General features: G+C 37.1%; 1 protein-coding gene across 2 annotated transcripts; it reads right to left on the bottom strand.

Annotated features, from left to right (window-relative positions):
* Nucleotides 1–201: 201 nt before the first annotated feature.
* LOC110685936 (histone-lysine N-methyltransferase ASHH2-like) lies at nt 202–19,382 on the bottom strand. Of its 2 annotated transcripts, none has more exons than XM_021862491.1 (19): nt 18,863–19,382; nt 18,634–18,699; nt 16,195–18,401; nt 15,857–16,064; nt 12,326–12,483; nt 12,150–12,229; nt 11,642–11,773; nt 11,431–11,547; nt 11,150–11,242; nt 10,326–10,403; nt 9,619–9,675; nt 6,640–7,417; nt 6,489–6,544; nt 6,246–6,325; nt 5,338–5,420; nt 5,176–5,255; nt 2,869–2,948; nt 2,375–2,420; nt 202–1,670 (listed from the first exon to the last, which is right to left on the bottom strand). In XM_021862491.1, exons 3-19 carry the CDS (start codon nt 18,374–18,376, stop codon nt 567–569), a joined length of 5,412 nt encoding a protein of 1,803 aa, XP_021718183.1. In that variant the 5' UTR covers nt 18,377–18,401; nt 18,634–18,699; nt 18,863–19,382; the 3' UTR covers nt 202–566. The 2 variants fall into 2 exon arrangements, with proteins under 2 accessions (XP_021718183.1, XP_021718182.1); XM_021862490.1 differs by having other exon boundaries at nt 18,634–18,676; nt 18,863–19,381.
* Nucleotides 19,383–22,498: the final 3,116 nt, after the last annotated feature.

Raw genomic sequence — 22,498 nt, forward strand, 5'->3', positions numbered from 1 at the left:
GATCAAGGATGCTGTATGGTAGGTGATAGATGAATTTGGAAGTAAATGTTACGCAGATGAATCACTATTTCGGGTATAAAATCATAAACTTAGTTTTGTTTTCTATTTTGTTTACTAAATAAGTGAAGGAATAGCTAAAAAAAGTTCCAACTACATCAAATGGCAATAAACATAATGATTAAATTTTGAAATTTCAGCCTTTGAACATTCAATTTTGTATAGTTTTTTTTTTTTTGAATAGCTTCAATTTTGTATAGATGAAATTGTTCTTTTTTACAATTCCAACATTGTGAAGATGCCTAAAAGTACGAGTAAGACAATGACCGGAATAATTATCCCACTCTATACAAGATTGACATCCAATTACAAAACTCCCTAATACCAAGTTACCAACTGACCTTCACCCTTCCGAATCTGTCATGACACAAACCTAGCTTGAAGATGCTGTCTCAAATGAATCTATCGATTTCCATCAGTAAAAGGCAACTGGGAATGAAATAATACAAAATCAAGGAGCCTGTGAATGTTTCCTAAAAAATCAATGAAATTAGACGCTGTAAAACCTATCAAGAATTGCCTGCATACTCTATACTATAATTTACATCAGCTAAATGCTGATCATTAAGTTCATTAGCTACTGTATCCATATTTATGTCAAATGAACCATTTCTGGGATGCGAGGGATTGTTCCCTTTGAAACCCCAACCATCTAAATTCCGAAGCCATGGCGGCCTTGGCTTCTGGTTGTTCCACTTCTTCTGTCGATTATGCCTCTTCCCTGGGAAATTTCGCAATCCCTTTTCATGACGTAATGCATTCTGATTCGTGGCAACAGAATTTTGTGCATTCAGCAAGCTTGCCCCAGATGTACTCGGTATGCCTTGATCCCTTTGATCACCAGCATGGGAATGGTAGCCTTCCCTTGCTTCTTCCTGGACACCCATCAGACTCCTATCACATGGATAAGGCGGAAGTGGTGGAAAGGGTTGAAAAGGCATGGCAGGAGCAATTGCCCAACTATCAACAGTTCCACAATGAAGAGTTCCGGATTGTTGTATGATGGACAAGGGAATGCCATATGCTACAGGCAAACGTGGATTGAATCTCTCCTGGAGAAGGCCCGATGGAACTGGACACTGTAGAGAAGAAGAAAATCCGGGGGGACTATCATCAACAGGATCGCGTGGATAAGAAAACCCAGGAGGAGCGTCATCATCAGAGTTCTGCATCACGTCATCTGTTCCCTTGTTACTATGCTTGGGTAAATTCTGAGCACCAGAGCACCCACTATCCTCCTTTGCCTCGATAACTAGGGTTTGCCCCCCTTCACTAATTTCAACTTTAGGGCTTGTTTTAATATTCTTGGGTGACCTAGCAGGCTGATCCCATCTGCTTTTACGCTTCCGAGGTCTGCTAACAACAGTCTGGTTATCAGTTAACTGAGAACAAGAGGCCTCTTGCGTTCTAGCATCAGCAGGATTGTTCGTTATTCCTGATTGATCAGAACAACTTATGCGTTCTGTTTCCATTGCTCCTTGCCCTCTCCAATGATGGCATGTTCCATAATATCTATTAGAGTTTGAAACCCTACGAAACTCTCTCCTTCGATCCACTCGATTAAATTTTCGAGGAATCCACCTATCCCGAAAGTTCCGCGCAATTTGATGGACCTGGTGAAGAAGCAAATTAGGGATTAAATTTTCAAAAAATAAATCAAATCCATCAACACAGTTTTTGCACTTAATGACCATCTTTTTTTGGATGGTAGAAGCTGGAAAGTGTTCGGTTAAGTTGGCATACCATATTAGATATGCAGAGGCATGTACAAATAAATGAGTACAGTAGAAGACCAAAACAAGAACACTGTCACTACACAGATTGGATCTTTTAGGAAATTTGGTTCTGCCAGACTACCACTATGATTGTTAATATTTAGTTCCACAGGAAAGACATCATAGGACAGGAAACAATTCGTGTAACAGAATGGAAATACAACGCATGTAACAGAATGGAAATATAACTGAAGGTCATAGAAGTGTCAATGCATATGGTACTGCAAAACATTTGGTCAAGTTCCAACAAACATATTATTTGCCAATATTTAGAACACAAAAGCCCTTTTTGTATAGCGCCTCATAGTGGCTAAAGATTCAGCCATATTTTACTAATTTCAGAAATATTCAGATCAAATTTGAACACCTTATTTCAGGTGAAAAACAGAAAATAGCCTGTATCACAACATAAAAATTTTAGGCTTCTTTTTTAGTTTAAGATTAGCCAAGACCAAAATGAATGTAGCACAACATATAAAGGGACTATATCAAATTAAACGTATATCACATCTATAATTCATACAAGAAAACAGGAACATTACCTGGATATCCTTGTGATTTGTGAAATATAATATGGATTCCCTCAAACTGCAGCAGATAATTAAAGTTGTAATCAGCAAATTAAATAAGACACAAATGAACACTTACATAGGTTTCTCGATAATTTCATGTACAAAATAACCAAAACCAGATATATGAGGTTCCACTTCATACTTTTTCCTTGAGAAACAGATATCAGCATTTAATCAATTGGGAAACTAGAAAGTATTCGAAACCAGCAAATTCTAAATCTGGACTTCATACGTCCTCTTTACAGCCTATATAGACTACAGTACATCCTACAAATAGAGGCCAAAAAGAGCAGACCAATCCCAGGAAAAAAAAAATAATGTGAACTTATTGAAGCTATCAGTAATTCAGTACGCTTAATCAGAGAGCTTCCAGCAGACTTCTTTCACTTCCGAAGTTTCTAAACCCTTCATTAACTGCCAGAAAAGAACTTGAAAAACAAGATAGTTAAATTATTTTCTCTAACCTCTCAACTCCAGGATTTACAGGATCTTCATTAATGCGATCCACAGTCAAAATCTCCTTCTTAGCCAGAAATTCCAAAGCCTGCAAGAACACATCCCACATTGTTCAACAGATGCATCATCCACACACATTTAGACATAACTAAGAAGCATACATATCACCAGGAGCTATAAGCAAGTAGACAACAGAATAGAATTTGCTGCTTGGTAAGGGTTACAGGTACATGGAAGCAGCCTTAATTAACCAGTAATGTCCTACCCCAAACATAATTCAAGATATGCATCATCCATTTGCATTTAGACATAACTAAGAAGCATGCAATCTCAATTAAAACCTTTATAAAATAAAATAAATAAACAGATAGAAGCCGCAGGAGGGGATAATCTCCAAGAGTACATAGAAGCAGCCTTATCCATAACCAGCTAAGCTCTTAATTATTCAACAATGCTCAAGGATATGAACAAATTACTTTAACTCCATTAACCTCAGATGACAAAAACCCACAAAATGAGAGCAGTTTAAGACTAGAAGTTTCAGATGTGCACTTTAGCTTAAGTTAAGGAAAACAACAATTTTAGGATACAACGGGCATAGCACATGCAGGATTGGGTGATTTCTCATTTGATACTTTTACCTGAATTAACCCATTGTCAACACATATTACGTTCCCCATACATATATGCTAATATGCTCATTAGTTTCTAACAAATCTATACTTTGATCCAGCTGTGACATACAGCAGCGGTATAGGCTAATAAATAAAAATTCGGAGTGTCCCGTATACAGGTCCACTTGGACTTCCATGGTCTTTGAAACCAAAAATTAACCATTGAATTTGTCACAAATAATAGAAGTATACTCTCATGAAAGTACTTATATATATACAATAACAATTAAATGCTGCAATTCAGCATATATTAAACATATTAGCAGTCAAAATTTGTAAACGTTGAATCAAAAGTAGACATATAACAAGGGGTGACAGATATTCAAAATCTTGGCAGAGGTCAGAGTCAACCTTCGAAATGTGATAGTGTTGAAAATTTGCAATGAAGTAAACAGCAAGAATTTCAGCAAACAGAAACCAGTTATATCTTAATTCTACTGTTCAAATTACACAATCGAAGTATACTCCAATCTACTGTCACTGACACACCAGTGAACCGGAATTCCTCCAAACTAATACTTCATTGGTGTTTTACTAGGACAACAATGTTCAGCCTGTAAGACTCCCACATCAGTTGGTAATGTGTTATTAGGACAACAATGTTTGGCTGTAAGACTCCCATATCAGTTGGTAATGTGTTACTAGGACAAGAGAATGGATACTTAGCACTTCATTTAGACCACAACCATGCAAAAAATTTTCTTTTATTGAGTAACATAGATTTAACGAATTCCGATTAATAGACCATATCAACGATATTTCTAAGCAGCAAGGCATCTACAATGATCAGATATATGTTCAAGAGCAAGAAAATGTATGAAACAGTATATCTTAATATTCCATGCAAGATTGCTGAAAATAGTAAAAAAAAACTCCTTGGCATAATGGGTGAAATATTGGTATGGTTGTTGGAAAAAATTTGACCATTGAGAGAAAGGGAAACAAAATAAATCCTTTTAAGTAAAGGTTTCTTTTCTGTTATATGGCCATTAGGTTAGAGGACAGATTGATAAGGAAGTCATATTTGACTAGTAATGGCTTCTTTTCTGTTAGGCACCTAACTCAAGAGGTTTTCATAGACATAAATAAGACAAACAAAAGAAGTATTTTGATTCTTTAGAGGAAGTAGTAACAATTTGAAAGAAATGCAACTTTTTGCTTCCTACTTAACGTACAGCTTATCCCCCCTTAGTTTTCTCTAGCCTTCTTCACTCAATTACCTCAATTCTCATAAAACAAAATACTGTCATGTAATCCTGCTGATTTCCATGACATTAGTAGTTAAATCACTTTTTGCTCCCAGTGATCAACGGATAGAAAGAATTTTTAGAAAATAAAATTTTAAGAACCTTGAGGTCTGGGCACAGGGCAGTACATCATAACAAAAATTTAATCATTATGCAGAAAAATTTATTTTTATTTAAGGTTTACTCTAGCTATGGCTAAATTATAAGGCTATCAGAGCCTAACAATAAGATCACACACGCGTGAATAAACCACATCAAAGCTATTCTAGATAATACCATAACACTTCTTTGATGTACTACAAAATTAATCAGATACATGTATTGGAACCCAAATTTGTCAAAAACAACAACAGATTCACCACCTTTTATTAAAGACCAAGAGGTTCATGCATACCTTAAGAAGCTTCCGTAAGATAGGAATCTTCTGAAAATCACTTCTGTAAAGCTTCATCATATTATGTAGCATCTGCAAACCTGAAAAACAAAGAAGTTTCACACATCAAGGAATGCAACAAATACAGGCAGGGCAGATGCTTCATCAATACAAACAAGATACCGTTTTTGTTGATTATGTCCAGAAGCACCCCGCGTGATGTGGTTTTCAATATCGCGTCAAGTATCATTGAAAGATCTCTATTGCTGCAGCAAAGGAAAAAAAAAACAGTGGGTCACAAAACCAGAGCAAACAAAGAGAGCAGAATCACAAAACCAATTCCAATTCAAACATTCAGTCAGAATAGCAGCGATTTCCACCCGAGAAATCTCCAAAATTTAATATTGAATACAGTTCTGGCTGGCCTACAGAGTCATACAATCATGTAAAAAAGAAGCAAAAATCAACACCTAGTAAGTTTCAAGCTGAGATCAATTTCAGCCACTTCAATACAATTGACACCAAAAATTCCAAGACTGTCCATTTCATTTAACTCCAGAGTTTTAGCCACAATATTACTAGCTATGCCCCCTAACAACAATATTAATTGCTATGATCTAGAAGGAGCTCATGTGATATAAAGAGAGATAGAGAGGGATATAAAGAGGGACCCATGTGACAAGGACAGAGATAGAGAGCCCATCTGCCAAAATAATATAATGTTTCACTTGTTTTGAAACTTTTTAGAATGGGAAGTGTTGCAATAATATTAGAAAAGAGGGAGTTGGTAAAAAAAATCCCATTCTTGGAATCAGTATGGGATCAAAATTCATTTTTCCAACTCTAATAAACCAATAGTAGAGTACATAAAGTTTCCCTCTCCAAAGAACCAAACTCAATCCAAAATATTTTGATTTCTCAGTAAAGGAGGTCAGACACTCAGACCTCATTGCCTGATATTGGAAAAAAAAACTAAAGTGACCAATAAGTTTAGACATGTCATACTAAAAATTGAGACAAAACATTGTTACACTGAGACAGATGAGAAATTAAAACAAGACAACCAATTCAACAGTTAAACCAAAACTCACCTCTGAATTGATCCCCCATTGCCACTATCACCAGAAGCTGCAGTTAGAAGCAAAAGTTTCAAGTAGCCTTTAGAGGCATCCTACAAGGAAAGAAAAGAGCCAAAAAAAACAAACATTCAGCACCTGAATCCCACCAGATTTCTTATTTATTTGTCTTCTTTCTTTGGTCATTTAAGGGAGGGGACTGTTATTAAGGACAAGAAGTGTTCAAACCAATCTCGAAACATCAGTCAGTTACCATACCTTCTTTTTGCAGATACCACCGTCAGCATCAAGTAATTCGTTGAGCTTCTCTTCAACTGTGAGTTACATGAATTATTAGTGATAAAGTATTATCGATATGGTTAATCATAATAAAAATAAATAAATAATAAATAAAATGAAATAAACATACCTGCTTCAAGATGACCATTGACAGAACCCTCCAGTATTTTCTTTGGCTTGTAGGACAAAATCTTCGATCTCTGGGCTAATAGAGGAGCCTTCCCAATATTGGCTGAATTGCCACTAACTTTGCGGTTCTTAACAGATTTAGATGGATGAGAAATTTTCATGCGAGAACGAGGTCTGGCAATACGTGGTTCACACTCAATGTCAACTTCAGACGCCCTACCATTAGAATCAATCAAACCAGATAAAGACTTTTTTATTGCATTATCCACATGCAGTAAATCCGATTCTGGGGAAGATGTTAGTGTGCTCGTATGTGCTGTTTTTGAAGTATGATTTTCTACAGCAGATATATGTTCAGTTCTCAGATTCTCAGGTCGCAAGTCAAATGACCTATCTGTAGATTCATGAACGGAGTCCTTTACTGGCACGCTTTGTGATTGCCCAACATCATCAATCAGAGAGTCTGAATTATTCACCATTTGTCCTTCAACTATAATTTCTGAATTGTTGGAAATTAAGTTATCCTCACTTAGAACCTGTTCAACATCCTGATAACTGGATTTAGCCTTCATATCCTCTAGGGTACGGTCAATTCTACCATTCTCATCAACGACAACAGGTTCTGGAAATTCTTCATCTGAGTCTCCTTGAACAATTACTTGTGTATTGAGTGGATCACCTCCAATATAACCCCGACACTTACGAGAACCACAGTGACATTTCTTAGCAGCAGCACCAAATACACGTACATAGTTGTAGTCAAAAGTCAACTCTTCACCCTGCATGTCAAGTTACCCACCTTGTGAATATTCATCATAGCAGTTCAACAAGTACATCAATGCCATAGTTAACCAGAAATAATGAAGTTAACAAGATCGTATTCTTCAGTCTACAGACTCTAACCTGACAATCTCACTCCAAAGATTAAAAGTTCGTAGATTTTACTCTTTGATATGTTACTCGCAGCACTATGCAGTGCCTCTTTGAGGTTTGGGGCTTCTTTTTAACCCTCACCTCCTCTTGTAAACAGGGGAAGACGCCAGGCATCTTCTATTAAAACATATCTATTTATCTACTCTCTCTAATAAATTGATTGTAAACAGCCTCCTAAGAGACCTAAACCCACCAAAAGTGGCATCTATAAATGGTACTTATTGATGTCCAACTGTTTCCCATTGTCTGTCAAAATTCATCAGTTAAACCAAACAAGACCAATGTAACCATCCAGGTCAGGCGGTTGAAGAAATCAAGCAGGAGTGTGAAAGGGGCAGGCAAACAAGATTTTCACTAAAGCTGAGGAGCAGTAGGATTTTAGAGAAGCAGCGATTAAAACTCGGGCTCATATGGGTTGCCACAAGGTTTGAAACTTATTGGTCATAGGGCATATCTGATGCATGGAAACATTACACAACCCCTGAATATTTGTTTCAATAACATTTCAGATGCATCAAAATGATTTGGGAAAGAAAATGACTGAAGGAAAACATGGGAAACAAAGTTCCCTTCACAGGGTGCATGTTTTCCCCATCACAATTGCAATATGTATGCACACTTTTTGGCAACAAAAATAGAAGTTAAATAGAGGTAAAAGAGATAGCTAAGGGGCCACAAGATGATCTTTTAAAAGTTGGTAACGCCAAATATACAGTCCATGGCAGCTAAAAGCATATCCCAGGCAAGCCAATGCAGATGATGTTTACATTACCTTGCTTACCAGCTCATTCTCTATCTTGGAATGAGAAATAGAGTGTTTAGGGGTTTCAAAAAAAGGAGGGGGGGGGGGGAGGAAAAAGACACGGATGATTCCCTTTTTAGTATACAAGGTCATTTAATCAATCCCTTTAACACTATGTTTCCCCCACATTCCTCAGCCATGACTCCTCTACCTCGTTCCCACTAATGGAATTATCCCAATCCCCAAACTCCTCTACACCCAATCACCTTGACCAACATTTACCACCAAATCATCTTGACCAACATTCACCACCCCATCACACCACACCATGACCCAAGTCACCCAACCAAACACCCAATCCACCAACCACCCTAAAATGCCCAATCCTAACACCTTGAAAAGGAGAATACCACCCCACCCTCCCCAAAACAACCCCTATCCCCACAAAAAAACCACGCAGCCACCCCAAAACCACCCTTAGAATAATCCCAACCAGGCAACCACACCACCCCACCCCCCATTAACCCAATTATGAAGAAAATCCATCAAACCACAAGAGATAAAGAGAGAAGGATGGCCACCCTCAATTATTGCCGCCACGTTACCCGAAGAGAAGGGATGTAGGGTGGGAAGGTGGTGGTGGTGGCAATGGTTATCGTTTTCATTCCCTTTCTCCCTCTATGTCCACACCAACAAGTAACATTTAAGAATTTTCTTTCCTTTCCCTTTATATCCCTATTTTAGCCCTTTTTTCTTTCCCCCTCCACACAAACAAGTAACATTTGAGAATTTTACTTTCCTTTCCCTTTTTATCCCTTCTTTAGCCCTTTTCTCTATCCCCCTCACACAAACCGTCCTACTTTCTACTTGTAATTCTTTTCCTTTTTTCATACAACATGGGATAGTCATGAAGCATGTTGCTTAGATAATACAAGCATTAGATGCCAACTAGCTTAATTGTCTAAAGTAGGGTGGGTACCTATGACCTTATATCAAATCCCATTGACTCAATTATAGCATAACTACAATGAGTGTCAAGTCTATCAACAGAGACTTGGGAAAAAAAAAAAAACATTTCCTTCCTTCCATCATACAAAGATTCAAAGAACATAAAGAAGCACTACCCTATGGCAATTCACTCAAAGCACCACTACAGAATAGGAGTAGTATTATATAGAGAGGTGACATTTTACAGACATACACAGAAATTCTGGTATACTATGTTTCTACCTAACGACCACTACATACTAATGAATTAGAGCATTAATGGGTTCATTTAATAGCAGAAGAAAAGGGGGAGAGTACCTTCTTGATATTCCTCAACGCAAAGAGGCCAACACATATTTCTCCATTTACTACCCACTGTATCCAAAAAAAAAAAAAAAAAAACATGTAGCTCAATAAAAGGAAAAGGAGATAACACAGATTCTTTTGATTGCGATAAATTGAGATAATGCAATATTTAAATTTCAAGTAAAAGTAGACTGCAAACTTTAATACTACCTCCGTTTCAAATTATTTGCAACGATTAGACATATTCTACTCACACTTTATGTCAAGTCGTTGCAAATAATTTAAAATGGAGGTAGTACAAGAATTCAATGGGGGAAAAAACAAAGCCAAAAAGAATAATTTAAAAATAGGAAAATGGAGCACACCCAATGGCTTAACTATAATATGTACCATTCAGCACACACACACACACACACAAATAAAAAAATAAAAAAAAATAAATAGAAAAAAGGGCAAGTCATCTTTTTAATCTATTAATGACTTATCACATTTTGAAAGTCCATCACGAAAAAACACGTATAACTTCAGACAAATTACAATTTTCAAATAGTTTAGAAGGTGCTAGAATTTTCACCAGACATTTAATTTTATACAAATACATTAGGTAGCCAGTAAGAGTGCTTACCCCCATAAGGTAAAATAAATAAAAATGAGGAAGAAAAAGAAATATCAGATCACACTACAGGTAAAAAGAACAAGTTCTTCAAAAGTGAATTCACCTTCTCAGTACGACAATTAGGATCACAACTATGGTTAACAAAGCGACCTAAGTTTCCTTTGGCACTTGCATCTATAACCTGTGATTCAGGACAAAATGAAGCACATCAAATACATGACAGAAATATTACATATCCGTCAAGAATCTGCAACACATAAACTACAGAAAGTTAACACTTAACAGAGACCTTAATATAAAACCCTACCCCCACCAGTTTATATGAGCAGGGTATTAATCAAAAAGAATATCTTCCAACAATATAGAAGAAACAATGATCCATCATCAACAAAGCAACATGCAATGCCCCATAAACTTCTTCAAGAAAGTACATTTACTTGCAGTTTGCTAATGATACTGTAATTTTCTTGTCGGACAATCTAATTAAAATAAATATGCATCAACTCCTATTCAGATTTTTAAACTCTTTTTCATATTTAAGTTTCTTTTGGTATCTCAGTGCTTGAGTGTGTCATCAAGAGCTTGCCCTTCTCATACTTCAATCTCCTTTTAGCAGATCTAGGAATGACTTTTAACACTTTGGTGAGAGGATTCCTGGAATGCTAGATAGTAATTCAAATTCCCCCTGTATTTTACTCTACTTTATAAGCTTCCAACAAGTGTTAATAAGACTTTAATAATTAGATATAAGTGATGAGACTGTCTGTTGTATTATATTAGAGAAATCAAAGGCAATTTGCCAACTGTAAAAGGAAAGTAGCATAGGTTACTTAAGTGCCTACAGCAACTGCATTAGCTGTTGTACACAAACAAGCACACAGAAAGCGTGGAGCCAATAATGAAATTCACGAAAAGAGCAATATGAACCTCATTCCCATTCAGGGTCATAAAGTAGAAATGCTTGTGACCCTTTGCAGCATAATCTTTTTGCCGTGCCTCATAAGATTGCAAATCCAGCACCTAGACAAAAATGATGTGATACTTGTTTCAAATAAACTCAATGCATAAAACAGAGCACATACTCTGACCATTAATGAATAGGAATCTAATAGCAACATAGAATAACAACTTTTATTTCTGAGGTATCATAATTCAAATTACTAAGTATAACGTTACCAAAAGAATAATCAAATAGTTCAGATATGTACCTCGCCAACATATTCAATGAGAAACTGCCCTTCAGAGATATTTTCCAAGACTTGCAATCCATAACCCTTTTTCCCACAACGAAACCAACTCAGCATGGCATATTGCTGTTTTTGAAACTGCAGGAAAACAGAATCTTCATAATATGTCTACAAAAGAGAAAAATTTATCGTAAATAGTACCATGTAGTACTGTTCACAATCAAGCACCTACCAGCTGATTAGAACAAAGATCTCCACATGGGCAAGTTCCTTGAACACACTCAATGTTCAACATTCTATTCAAACACTGACTGCCACAGCCCAGCCGACCATCTACAGGAGGTTTGCAATGGCAAACCATTATCTGATTAAAAAGAGCAACAGTGAGAACAAAACAAGCAAGGTAATTAATAGCACAAAAGGTAAGATAGGTTTACTGAATAAAAAAAGTGCATACACGGGTGTAAGACTGTACGTGTAAGCTTTATTTAAAAATTACAGGACATCACTTCAAATTTTATCTCAAATCAAATAACACTGGAAAAGGCATAAAGGAGAAGCAGTTTCCGGGATATATATTGCCCCAGCAGAAAAGGCATAAACTGTTATATGCTTATAAAAAAGTCAAGAAGCATCTAAATTCATCATCTGCCAATTATTGAAATCGAATTGAAGAGTAGCAGCCTAGTATGACATTACAAGATCACTAAAACTTAATAAGTTAAGGAGAATCATCAAACCTCATCCATAGATTGGGCCTTGCGACTGCGGTGTAGAAACAAGTTAGACTTTATAAGCATCCAAGTTGAAGGCTGCAAAGCTGAAGGACAAAATGAAAAGAGTAAATCCTAAAAACTATATAAACCATAATAACTTTAGAAACAATTAAATTCCACTACCAAAGCCAAACAACAACCTGTTGATTGCCCAAGACAACCACCCTTGGAACCTAAGTGCCCACCACGAACATCTTCTTCATCAGATATTTGCAACTCAGCATTGATCTCAGCATTAGACTTCTCTTGAGGGATTGAACAATCAGCAAAAGCTTGATCTTGGTTATCCTTGCAAGTCCTATGAGCAACATTATAATGAATAAAAGATAGAGAAATAGGCAAAACCAAAAACTAGTACCCAATACCAGACATTAGCCAGTCACCCTATTCACAACCTACCGAGGATACACCAGAAAATAATTTTTCAAATAATACTTCCTCCATTCTTTAATAGTTGACATATTTGGTTTTGGCACACAAATAAAGGAGGGATGAGTGAGAATGACAAAAGACATAAACACCCCTACCCATTAACCCACCAACATCCCCACCTTCCTCAACTCTTCAGCCCCACCACCATATGTCCACCTTCAGATTCTTCACGACTACCAAACACCATCAAGTAGTTTCTTCTCCCTTTGTCCTTTGAATTTCTCTCTCCTTTAAATTTCTCTTTCCCTAGAATCAACCCAGAAATTCGACAATTTAAACAAATCATTTTTTTTTTCAAAGAAAATACTGATTTCTGTCAACACAAAAGTATTAAATGAAACATTAATAATGTGTAAAAGCCCAGATTTTGTGACCCATTTTGACTCACTTTCTCGGATCTCCGGCAAATCCATCTCGTCAGAACCCTAGTCACTACTTTACTACAAACCACCGGCAGAGCCCCTGAAATCCTCGAATCTCCCAACGCTACCTTCAACTTTTAATGGTGGCACTTCCTTCCAACCTCCAAAGAACAACTTTGTTTCTCGTGGAGAAGGTGGCAAGGGGTTGGTGGTGGTGGTGATAATGGAAGATGGGTGGTGGTCTTTGCCTTTGGATTAGGGAAGATGATGATGATGGAGGTGCAAAAGTTCAAGAATGGTGAAGGGAGGAGAAAGGAGATAAAAAATGGAGTACTAAAAGAGTAGGAAATTTTGAGTTTTGCTACCACTAAAATACACCACTCTAACTTTTGCTACCCATATAAATTTTTATATTATTTTACTACCACCTAAAAGCAAAAACATATGTTTTGCTACCACTTAACAGAATTGGTTACTATTTCCATTAGTGGGGCCCAGCCACCTTCCAGCCACCCCTGTTCCCTGCTCACACCAACAATCAACCACCCAATCACACGTACAACAGCCCCTGTCCCACCACCACGCACAGCACCTCCCTATTTCATCCACCGTCACTTCCATCACCACTAGCAATCAACTCCAATTTCCCCTGCTCCATTATCCGCCAACAACAGCACCCAGGCAGCAGCCTACAATCGACCACCAGTCCCTGCCAATAACCAACAACACTGCTGCACAGCCACCCAGTACTCCCATTATAGTAGCCCAGCTCTGCTCGCCCTACCAATTTCTTACCCTCAACCGCCAGCCCGCAATAATCGCACCGCCACTCAGCTCTCACCATCACCGCTCACCCCACGCACCTTGCAGCACCGCAAAACACAGCAGCAATTGACGCAAACCAACCACCTCCACCAATCGCAACCAATCACAGCAGTTAACCGCGGCCGCAGTGGCATCAAGCAACCACCATTTGGCCCCACCCCTCCTCGAAACCACCCTAAACGGGTAAAAACAAAACCCTAAAACCCGTTTAGGGTTAGGGGTGCCAGTTTTTGGGTGGGGGAAAGGGAGGGGCGCGAGGTCGCCGGCGCCGGGGGATCGTTTGGGCACCGGCAGCCGGCACGGAGGGGGGAGGGGTGGCTGACAGGTTGTAGTGACTGAGATTTTTTTAAGTTTTTTCTTTTTTTTTTTAAATTAAATCATTATTTAATGAGATAATGGGCCTCACTTAACAAAACTCTAACGGATTCTATTAAGTGGTAGCAAAAGCTATATGTTGTAACTTTTGGAGGTAGCAAAATAAAATAAAATTTTAAATAGGTAGCAAAAGTCAAAACAGGGTGTTTTGATGGTAGCAAAACACAAAATTTCCTTAAAAGTATTGAGGGTAAAATGACAATTTCACATCAATATTATCTAAAATAGAAATGTGTCTGCTAAAAAGAAACTTCCCATAAAGGAATACATGTCAACTAAAAAAGAACAGAGGTAATAGAAGATATGGTGCTACGAGCCTACAACACTAACAAATACTTTACAATTTAAAAAAGTATGAACATCTAAGCAATTCAATTTAGGCCAAAAGGAGAACACAAAAAGATTTTCTTATCTCATACTCTGCATACAAACATCACCTCCCACCTTCCCTCCTTCCTAAATAATATAAACACATTGTTTATCAATCTCTTGTCAAAATGAAGAATAACGAGCAAATTTGTACAACTTTTAGCATCACCAACACATAAGCAAAGAGCATTTGAAGAGGAATGAAAGAAAAGGCAACCATCAAGCACACATAGTCATAGCTAAGAATCCTTTTCTCCAGCCTAATGTAAAGCTTAAATCCAGGCTACTCCTCCAAGAAGCCAAGAACTACTTCATAATGCCAATTTTGTTGCCATCGCCAATACTATTTCATATTTTATTAGTTAATATCTTTACAATCGCTATCATCCCTATTATTACCTTATATAAGTTTCCTCTTTCCTTTGAGGTTAAAAGAACACAGAGGTCAAGGTAGTCTATATCCTACCCTTCACAGACCCTTCTCAATAATGAAAGATATGGTGCTACAAGCCTACAACACTTTTGGTTAGCCGACACAGATACTTTACAATCCTAAAAAGTACAAACATAAGCGATTTAATTTAGCCCAAGATGAGAGCACAAACAAATTACTCTCATATTCTGCATACAAACAAGTCTCCCGCCTAAATGGTATAAACTGTTTGTTTTTCAGTCATCAAACTGATGAATAACAAACAAAATTGCAAAAAATGTTAGCATCACCAGCATAGAAGCAAAGAGCATTCAAAGAGGAATGACAGAGAAGGCAGACATCAAGCACACATACTCACTGATAAATCCTATCCTCCAGCCTTATTTCAAGCTCAAATCCAGGCTACTCCTCTAACTTCACAATGCCAATTTTGTTACTGCATCAATGTTATTATTTCGTTTTTTATTAGTTATTGTCATTACAATTGTTATCACTTACCCCTATTATGCCTTGCATGACCTTATGTAAGTTCGCTCTTTCTTTTAAGGTTTAGAGAGCACAGAGGTCAAGGCAGTCCATATCCTACCCTTCACAAATGCCCCTCAAGCCCCCGCCCGCCCGCCCCATACACACACCTTCTTACTAGGTGGTGATAATTTCCATAGATAAATCAATAATTACAAATGGACAATGTGCATTTGCAACAGACAAGAATTTGGGGCATTACCATACAATATTTGACTAATTGATAGAAAGAAATGGCCCATTACACATAAAAATCCAGCTATGTACGGCTAGCATAAAACCAACAGCATATTATCACTAAATGCAACCTAGGCTTGTTTGTAAAGAGAGTATCAGCAATATGACATTACCATCTGCAGTCTGTTTCTTCAATGGTATCTGCTAGGTTAGCAGGTATGCAACGCCACTTTAGACACTCATCACAACAAACCCATGCAAGACGAGGAGCCAAGGTCTGCTTCTCAGCTCCAGTTGGTACAGGATCCAAGCAACCTGCATTCTCCAGTTGCACTTCATTGCTAGAATCTGTTCTTCCCACATCAATCACATCATGATTCCCTGAAACAGTTTGCAATATCTTTCAGCTCGAATAGCAAAGCTATAATCAAAAGATTCAAATATAGGAGAAAACATATAAAAGGCACCAAGAATGAGCCAGAGAGAAACATAACCGATAAATTTTGCATACCTGTCCCTGGTTGGGCCCCTATCTTGTATGCCTCACTTAAAATGCCAGAATCCGTCACTTTTTGCTTACTCTTCAGCTTATTGTTACCTTTCGGTAGGCTAGAAGGTTCCTTTTGATGACCAATGGCATCCGTGTTCTTAGACTTATTCTTGGGTTTCCCTTTGGCTCTTGAACCTTTGGAATTTTTTGTTTTTTGAGTTTTATTGGAAGGAACCAACTGACATGAACTCCCAGAATAAGCAGATTCAATCCCAATGTTTATACTAGGACAAGTATTGATATCAGAACCATTGTCCAGACTCGAAGCCCTGTGACAACCTTCAACAACTGGCAACAACTCTGTTATAGTTAGCTCACTGCCAGAGGTGTTGCTTGGAGGATTTTCACTATCCCCATTTACATTATCAGTAGAACAAACATCATTAACTGAATCCTGCAATTGACCACCCTTAGTAAGCACCTTATCTCTATCAGCACTATGTTGGTACTCTAACTGAGGATTGCCTGCTAGACAGAGTTTGTCTTTCTTGTATCTTCTGCTCTTACTCTTTTCTGAAGAAACAGGGAAGCTGTGACTCTTGGGACAGGCATTGCCACAAGAGGCCCTGGGCCCAATAATAGAGTCAAGTGCCTGGTCAATGACCTCTGAATCAGGTGATGTACCGGGGTCTGAAAACTTATCAGCAACTGAGCTGTCCCGCTTTTCAAATTCCAGTAGAGAAGCATTTTCAAGACTACACTTGCCTGACTCAGAACAAATCTCTAGGTTTGAACCTGAAAACTGAACATTTGATGTAGAATTGCTGCATGGCATTAATCCAGGCATCTCTTTGGGAGCTGAACCATCCATCACATTTCCTCCAGCACTATCAATATAGGGACATAAACTCAGTCCCTTACCTTCATTAGAAGGCTTAAAGCCAGGTAAAGCGTCAAACACTGCAGGAGGCATGCCATCCACCTTACGAGACTCTTCCTTTTTCCCAAAAGTAACCTTAATGCGAATTGGACGAATAGGAACTTCTTGTCTGTCCTCTGATAAAATTGAGCTTGCAACCATCTTAAGCTTATTTTTCTTCCTGTTCTTTTGGCCTGCCTTCTTTTTTCTTGATCTTTGATCTTTCATTAAGTTTACGGAAATCTCATTGCTCTGTTGAAAGTACTTTGACAATGTTTCTGACATCCCCCAACCAGATGAACAACTTGATCTACTCAAGCTACTACGCTTTTTTCTTGTAGCCTCTGAAAGAAAATCAATGTTTCGACAGAGTGACACTTTAGAGGCCTTCTTTGTGCATTTAGTTGCATTTTTTGCCTTTTGAACTTTCTGTACTGATTTTCTACTCCTAGAACTCCTTCGCAAAGGCAAAGAGGAAGTGTCAAGACATTTCAATTCACATGTTTCATCGTCAGTTCCAGCATTATCCTTTTCTGTGTAACCAGCTTGGTTAAAACTATCAAATGCACAGGTAAAATTAGGAGCAGCATCACAACCCTTCAATCTAAATGACTTTGGCATCACCAAGCTCTTTGAAGACCCATTAACCATAGTCCCAGAATAAACAGCCCCCAAAAAACCTCCATCAGTGGAATTGACACAGTCTGCTTTAGTATCTGACATATGCTGTGCTGCAGAACCACTCAGAAATGAGTTCATCTCACGCTCACAAGGTCCCCCATCAAGACATAAGTTGTTTAAGCAGCATTTGATGTCTGATGCATTTCCTAATTCAGAGTCGTTATCATCGTGCTCACACTTCCTCTCAGTAATCGGTTCAAAATCTGTATCGGGAAAAAAGTCTCCTGCATTTTCATCTCTATGATCCAACTCAGAGAAACCGTCCTCAGAAGAGGATACCAAAGCAGTGTCCTTTTCACCTTTAGGTTCCGGTAAACTAATGTCCAAGCCTGAAACAGAAGGGGGCACAAGAATCAACTCATCCAACCTCTCACCTAAAGCATCACACACGAGCTCCTCAGCGCTATCAGTACATTCTAAACCAGCATTCTCAATAGAAGCCTCAGAATTCTTAACTACAGGCACAGGACTATCAATTGTTGTATGTCTATCTCCCATTCCCAATTCACCTAACCCACCACTCGTGTCCGAGAAACAATGCTGCTGACAGGCCCGTCCCTGAGCCAGGGCAGGAGGGGCGGCCGCCAAGAGGTCCAATTTCATAGTTCAATCCTAACATTAAAGGGTTCTGCAACACATTAACAACAAATTTTGATTCAATTATTAAAACAGGCTCCAAAAACCACATAATTTTAGGGGGAAAAAGCATATTTGATTCAATAATCAAATTACAACCAATAGGTTCAAATATTCGAACCCTAAATTAACTATATACTGACAATTAAATTAAATTAAATTAGATAAACAATTAACCCTAGATTGTGAAATCAACATGATTATTACAAAAAGAAACAACTTACCTCGGAAGCTGCATCAATGGAGGATAGAAATGTCAATGGAGAACTGAGACAGAGAGAAGAACAAGACTACGTTCAAAAATTCCCAGAAAAATTTACACATAAATAAAATTAAATTAAATTAAATTAAAAATAAATAAATAAAAATAAATAAATAAATAAATAAAACACTACAATTAAATTAAAAACAACAAAAATAACAATAACAAACAAAAAATAAAAATCTGGGTACCTGGTTTTGAAGAAAGAGAAAGAGATGAATTAAGTCGTTGAAGAAATTTTGTTGGTTTTTTTTTTTTTTTTTTGCTATGACATTATTTCTTGAATAATTTTTTATTTTTTTTGGAGGTGACCTTAATTGAGAAGGAGGGAGGAGAGAGAATACGAGCAAAGGTGTGTCAAGTGAATAAAACGGTTCATATTGGAAAGAAAAAAAAATCCAAAAAAATCCCAAAAAAAAAAACAAAAGAAGAAGAAAAGTGTCCTTAAGAAGAAGGGCACTGAAGGAGAGGAGAGAGAAAGCGGAAGACTTTGCTCGTCGGTCCAAACAAGAACAAGACGACCTTTTTTTATCTATCCTTTGTTAGTTTGTTGTATGAAGATGAATGTGGGTGCGGAGGAGGAATTGGGTACTTTAGGGAAATTCTTTCAAGTGTTTCATGATCGTTATACTTTCTCGGTTGTCTTTTTAAGGGTATCTTTATCGGTGAGATTGTACCTAATAGATGGTCGGCTGGATTGGATTTGATAATGGATGAGTTTGATGGTTTTGACATTTGTTGTTTATAAAATAGATGATTCGAGGTTGTACAAAAACACAAGAGGGATTTACTGATGAATAAGATTTGTTAAAATTTGAAAATTCGTTAAATTCGTTATATTATATTACCTTGTTGAAACATACTATATTATAACTTATATATTGAATTTTCATTTCAAACTTTCACACGAGTGTTAACAATAAAGTCATGTTGGATACAACAATATCTGAAGGTTATAATTGGTAAGTTGATATGAGTTTCACCTGGTCGCATTAAGGTAATGTATTTATGTATGTTTTACTCACTTTTAAAAAATTGCAAATGGTAATTTAAACTATCAATTGTTGTTTTTACCTTATTGGACAGCAACTCTCTTATTAGCTCTCTTAAGTCACAATCCTCTTTAACTACGAATAGAATGTCTTGAAATATTTGTCTTACTAAAAGGCGAGGTATTTCATTCCATATGAACCTTCTCCTTGCAACTCTAATTTATGCGACAATTACAAAAAATGGATTAGATTTATTAGACAGAAATCCCAAATACCATCTAACTAAGTTAGTTCCCATGTCATGCACAGTAATTTTCAATAACCATTATTAAACCATTAGTATAATCATAATTAGTTTTTTATAAGCAAAAAAAATCGAAAAATATAGTTGACACATTTTAATCAAAAAAAAGGGTTACGAAAGATATGTTAGATATAAAATGATGTAGAAAATGATCAAAATTATGTTAAGAATGTTTTTTATATAACTATATAGATATTTATGTTAAGGATATGTCAAAATTTTTTATTTTAAGTAATTATAATGTATTAAAACAATATATATATAAAAAATAAATAAATAAATAAATAAAACCAAGGACACACCAGGAGTTGACACGTGTCATTGCTGGTGTGTCTTTTAGTATATAGTTATAGTTACTAGGTTAGATTCGTTATCTATAGTTATAGATTATTGATAATTATTAATTGATAAGTATTATAATCATAAATTAGTCGAGTAATAAAAGTAGGCAAAGAATCTAAGCAATATTTTTTTTCTTGTTGTAAAATCAGTCACAAATTAATTTAAGAATATGATTTTTGGTTTATAGTTGTCCAAATTTATTTAGAAAGACTTTGTGAAATCTTATTTATTTAAAACATAATATATACTACATATTAATATGAAATATGTATAAAAAAAATATATTATTATTTTGTAAATAATTTGCTTCCTTAATTAATAGATTTTTTAAAAAAAAAAATAACTAAGGACATACCAGGAGATGACACGTGTCATTACTGGTGTGTCTTTTAGTATATATATATATATATATATATATATATATAATATATATATATAAAAAAAAAAAAAAAAAAAAAAAAAAAAAAAATATATATATATATATATATATATATTGCACAGTTTAATAGTTCAAATATTAACTCTCACAAATTTTAAACTATTACTTATTATATTGAAAGCTTTTAGTGTATAATAATTTTAGTCACAATAACGTGTGCCCATCTAATCATCTATCACGGTACTCCATATCATATATTCAATTCGATGTTGAATAAAATGGTTTAGAAATAGCTACATGATAGAGGTTTACAACCTTTATAAACATCTTGGTCATATTTTACCTATTTAAATCTAGTAATGCACATTCACATATCTTATATATTACCCTTTATGTGCACTTTTGTTTTAATCAAAATAATAAAATATACTCTATCATCCCATAATATAGTCACAGACTTTTTCAAAATAAAAAATCAGGTGTACAACATTAAATATATTGGTTGAAAAGTCACCCTAAAATGATATATCAAAAGTTCAGAGTCATTCTGACATATATAAAAGTTATATATGCTTTGATTAAGGGATTTTGCTCCCACCAATCGGAATGCGCCATGTGGGCCAATCAAGTCCTGCCAAGTGTCCTCTAGTTGGACCTATCAGAGTCTACCACGTGCCACGCGCCTATTTGTCCACCATGGACCTATTATGTCGCGACACGTGGCATCCTCCATGCCTAATGGAAAAACCGGTCACCTAGGCCCAACTTCCAAGGGAAGCACAATCAGCCCTAGGTTAACCTAAACCTAGGATTGGCACGCTTCCCAAGGTTATAAATACCTTCATTAATCCTCATGAAAGGGGATTACGCTCGTCAATTACTCTCATAAAGAGAAAATACACTTAACTTTTCCGCATTAATAACTCCTAAAACAAGTACTAACTTGACCGTCGGAGGCGGAGCTCCAACCACTCGGAGTCTCCGTTTGTTTTGCAGGTACATGCGTCTGGTTCCAGTCTCAAAATTGTAACTCTCCCGCAGGACATCAAAAAACCCCGAAACATTTTGGCGCCGTCTGTGGGGAGAGTACTTTTGAGATGGCATCAACGTCCGTACCTGAAGAGAGGCGTCCACTGGACGACCCTCAAGTCTACTCAGATCATGATACTGAAAATGAGGTTGAGTTTGAAACACACACAGCCTCAGACGGGACTTTAAGGGCCCGACGCACCCGTCACACCGAAAGGAAAGAACGGGTAGATCAACAAGCTGGACCCAGTAATCCAGCCGGCACACCGCCTGATCAGCAGCAGGCGGCTGAAGGGTCTGCTCCCATTACAAGAAACGAACTCATGACCTCATGAGGGGCTTCAAGGGGGAAATCCAAGAACTGATCAATAAGAAGACGTCTGCTCTGTCTAAGGAGCAGTCGGCTAAAAAACCTTCCCATTCAGGAAGAAGGAAGCATGTTCAAGGACGAGAGGCGACCCCTCATCCTAACTCTAGGAAGTGGGAGCCGCCTGTGCTTGACTTGACAAAGTACCGTTTTCCCTCACCAGGGAAGAGAAAGCCCATCCGTCATATACAGGCGGACGGGTCAAAGAAAACATACTCAGACGCTCGGCTATTGCTAGAGCAGAAGAAGAACGACCGACTGTCATAGTCGGCCTCCACTTCAGACTTCCAAGATAGTCTGCACAATACCTCTATGAGGTATACTCAGTCAAATCATGAGATTCAGACAGGTGGTACCTCCCGTCGGTCTGGATTTCATAAAGACCAGGCGGTACCAAATTTACCATACGTACCG

The sequence above is a fragment of the Chenopodium quinoa genome, unplaced genomic scaffold (assembly GCF_001683475.1).
Source record: "Chenopodium quinoa cultivar QQ74 unplaced genomic scaffold, ASM168347v1, whole genome shotgun sequence".
Lineage (NCBI taxonomy): Eukaryota > Viridiplantae > Streptophyta > Magnoliopsida > Caryophyllales > Amaranthaceae > Chenopodium > Chenopodium quinoa.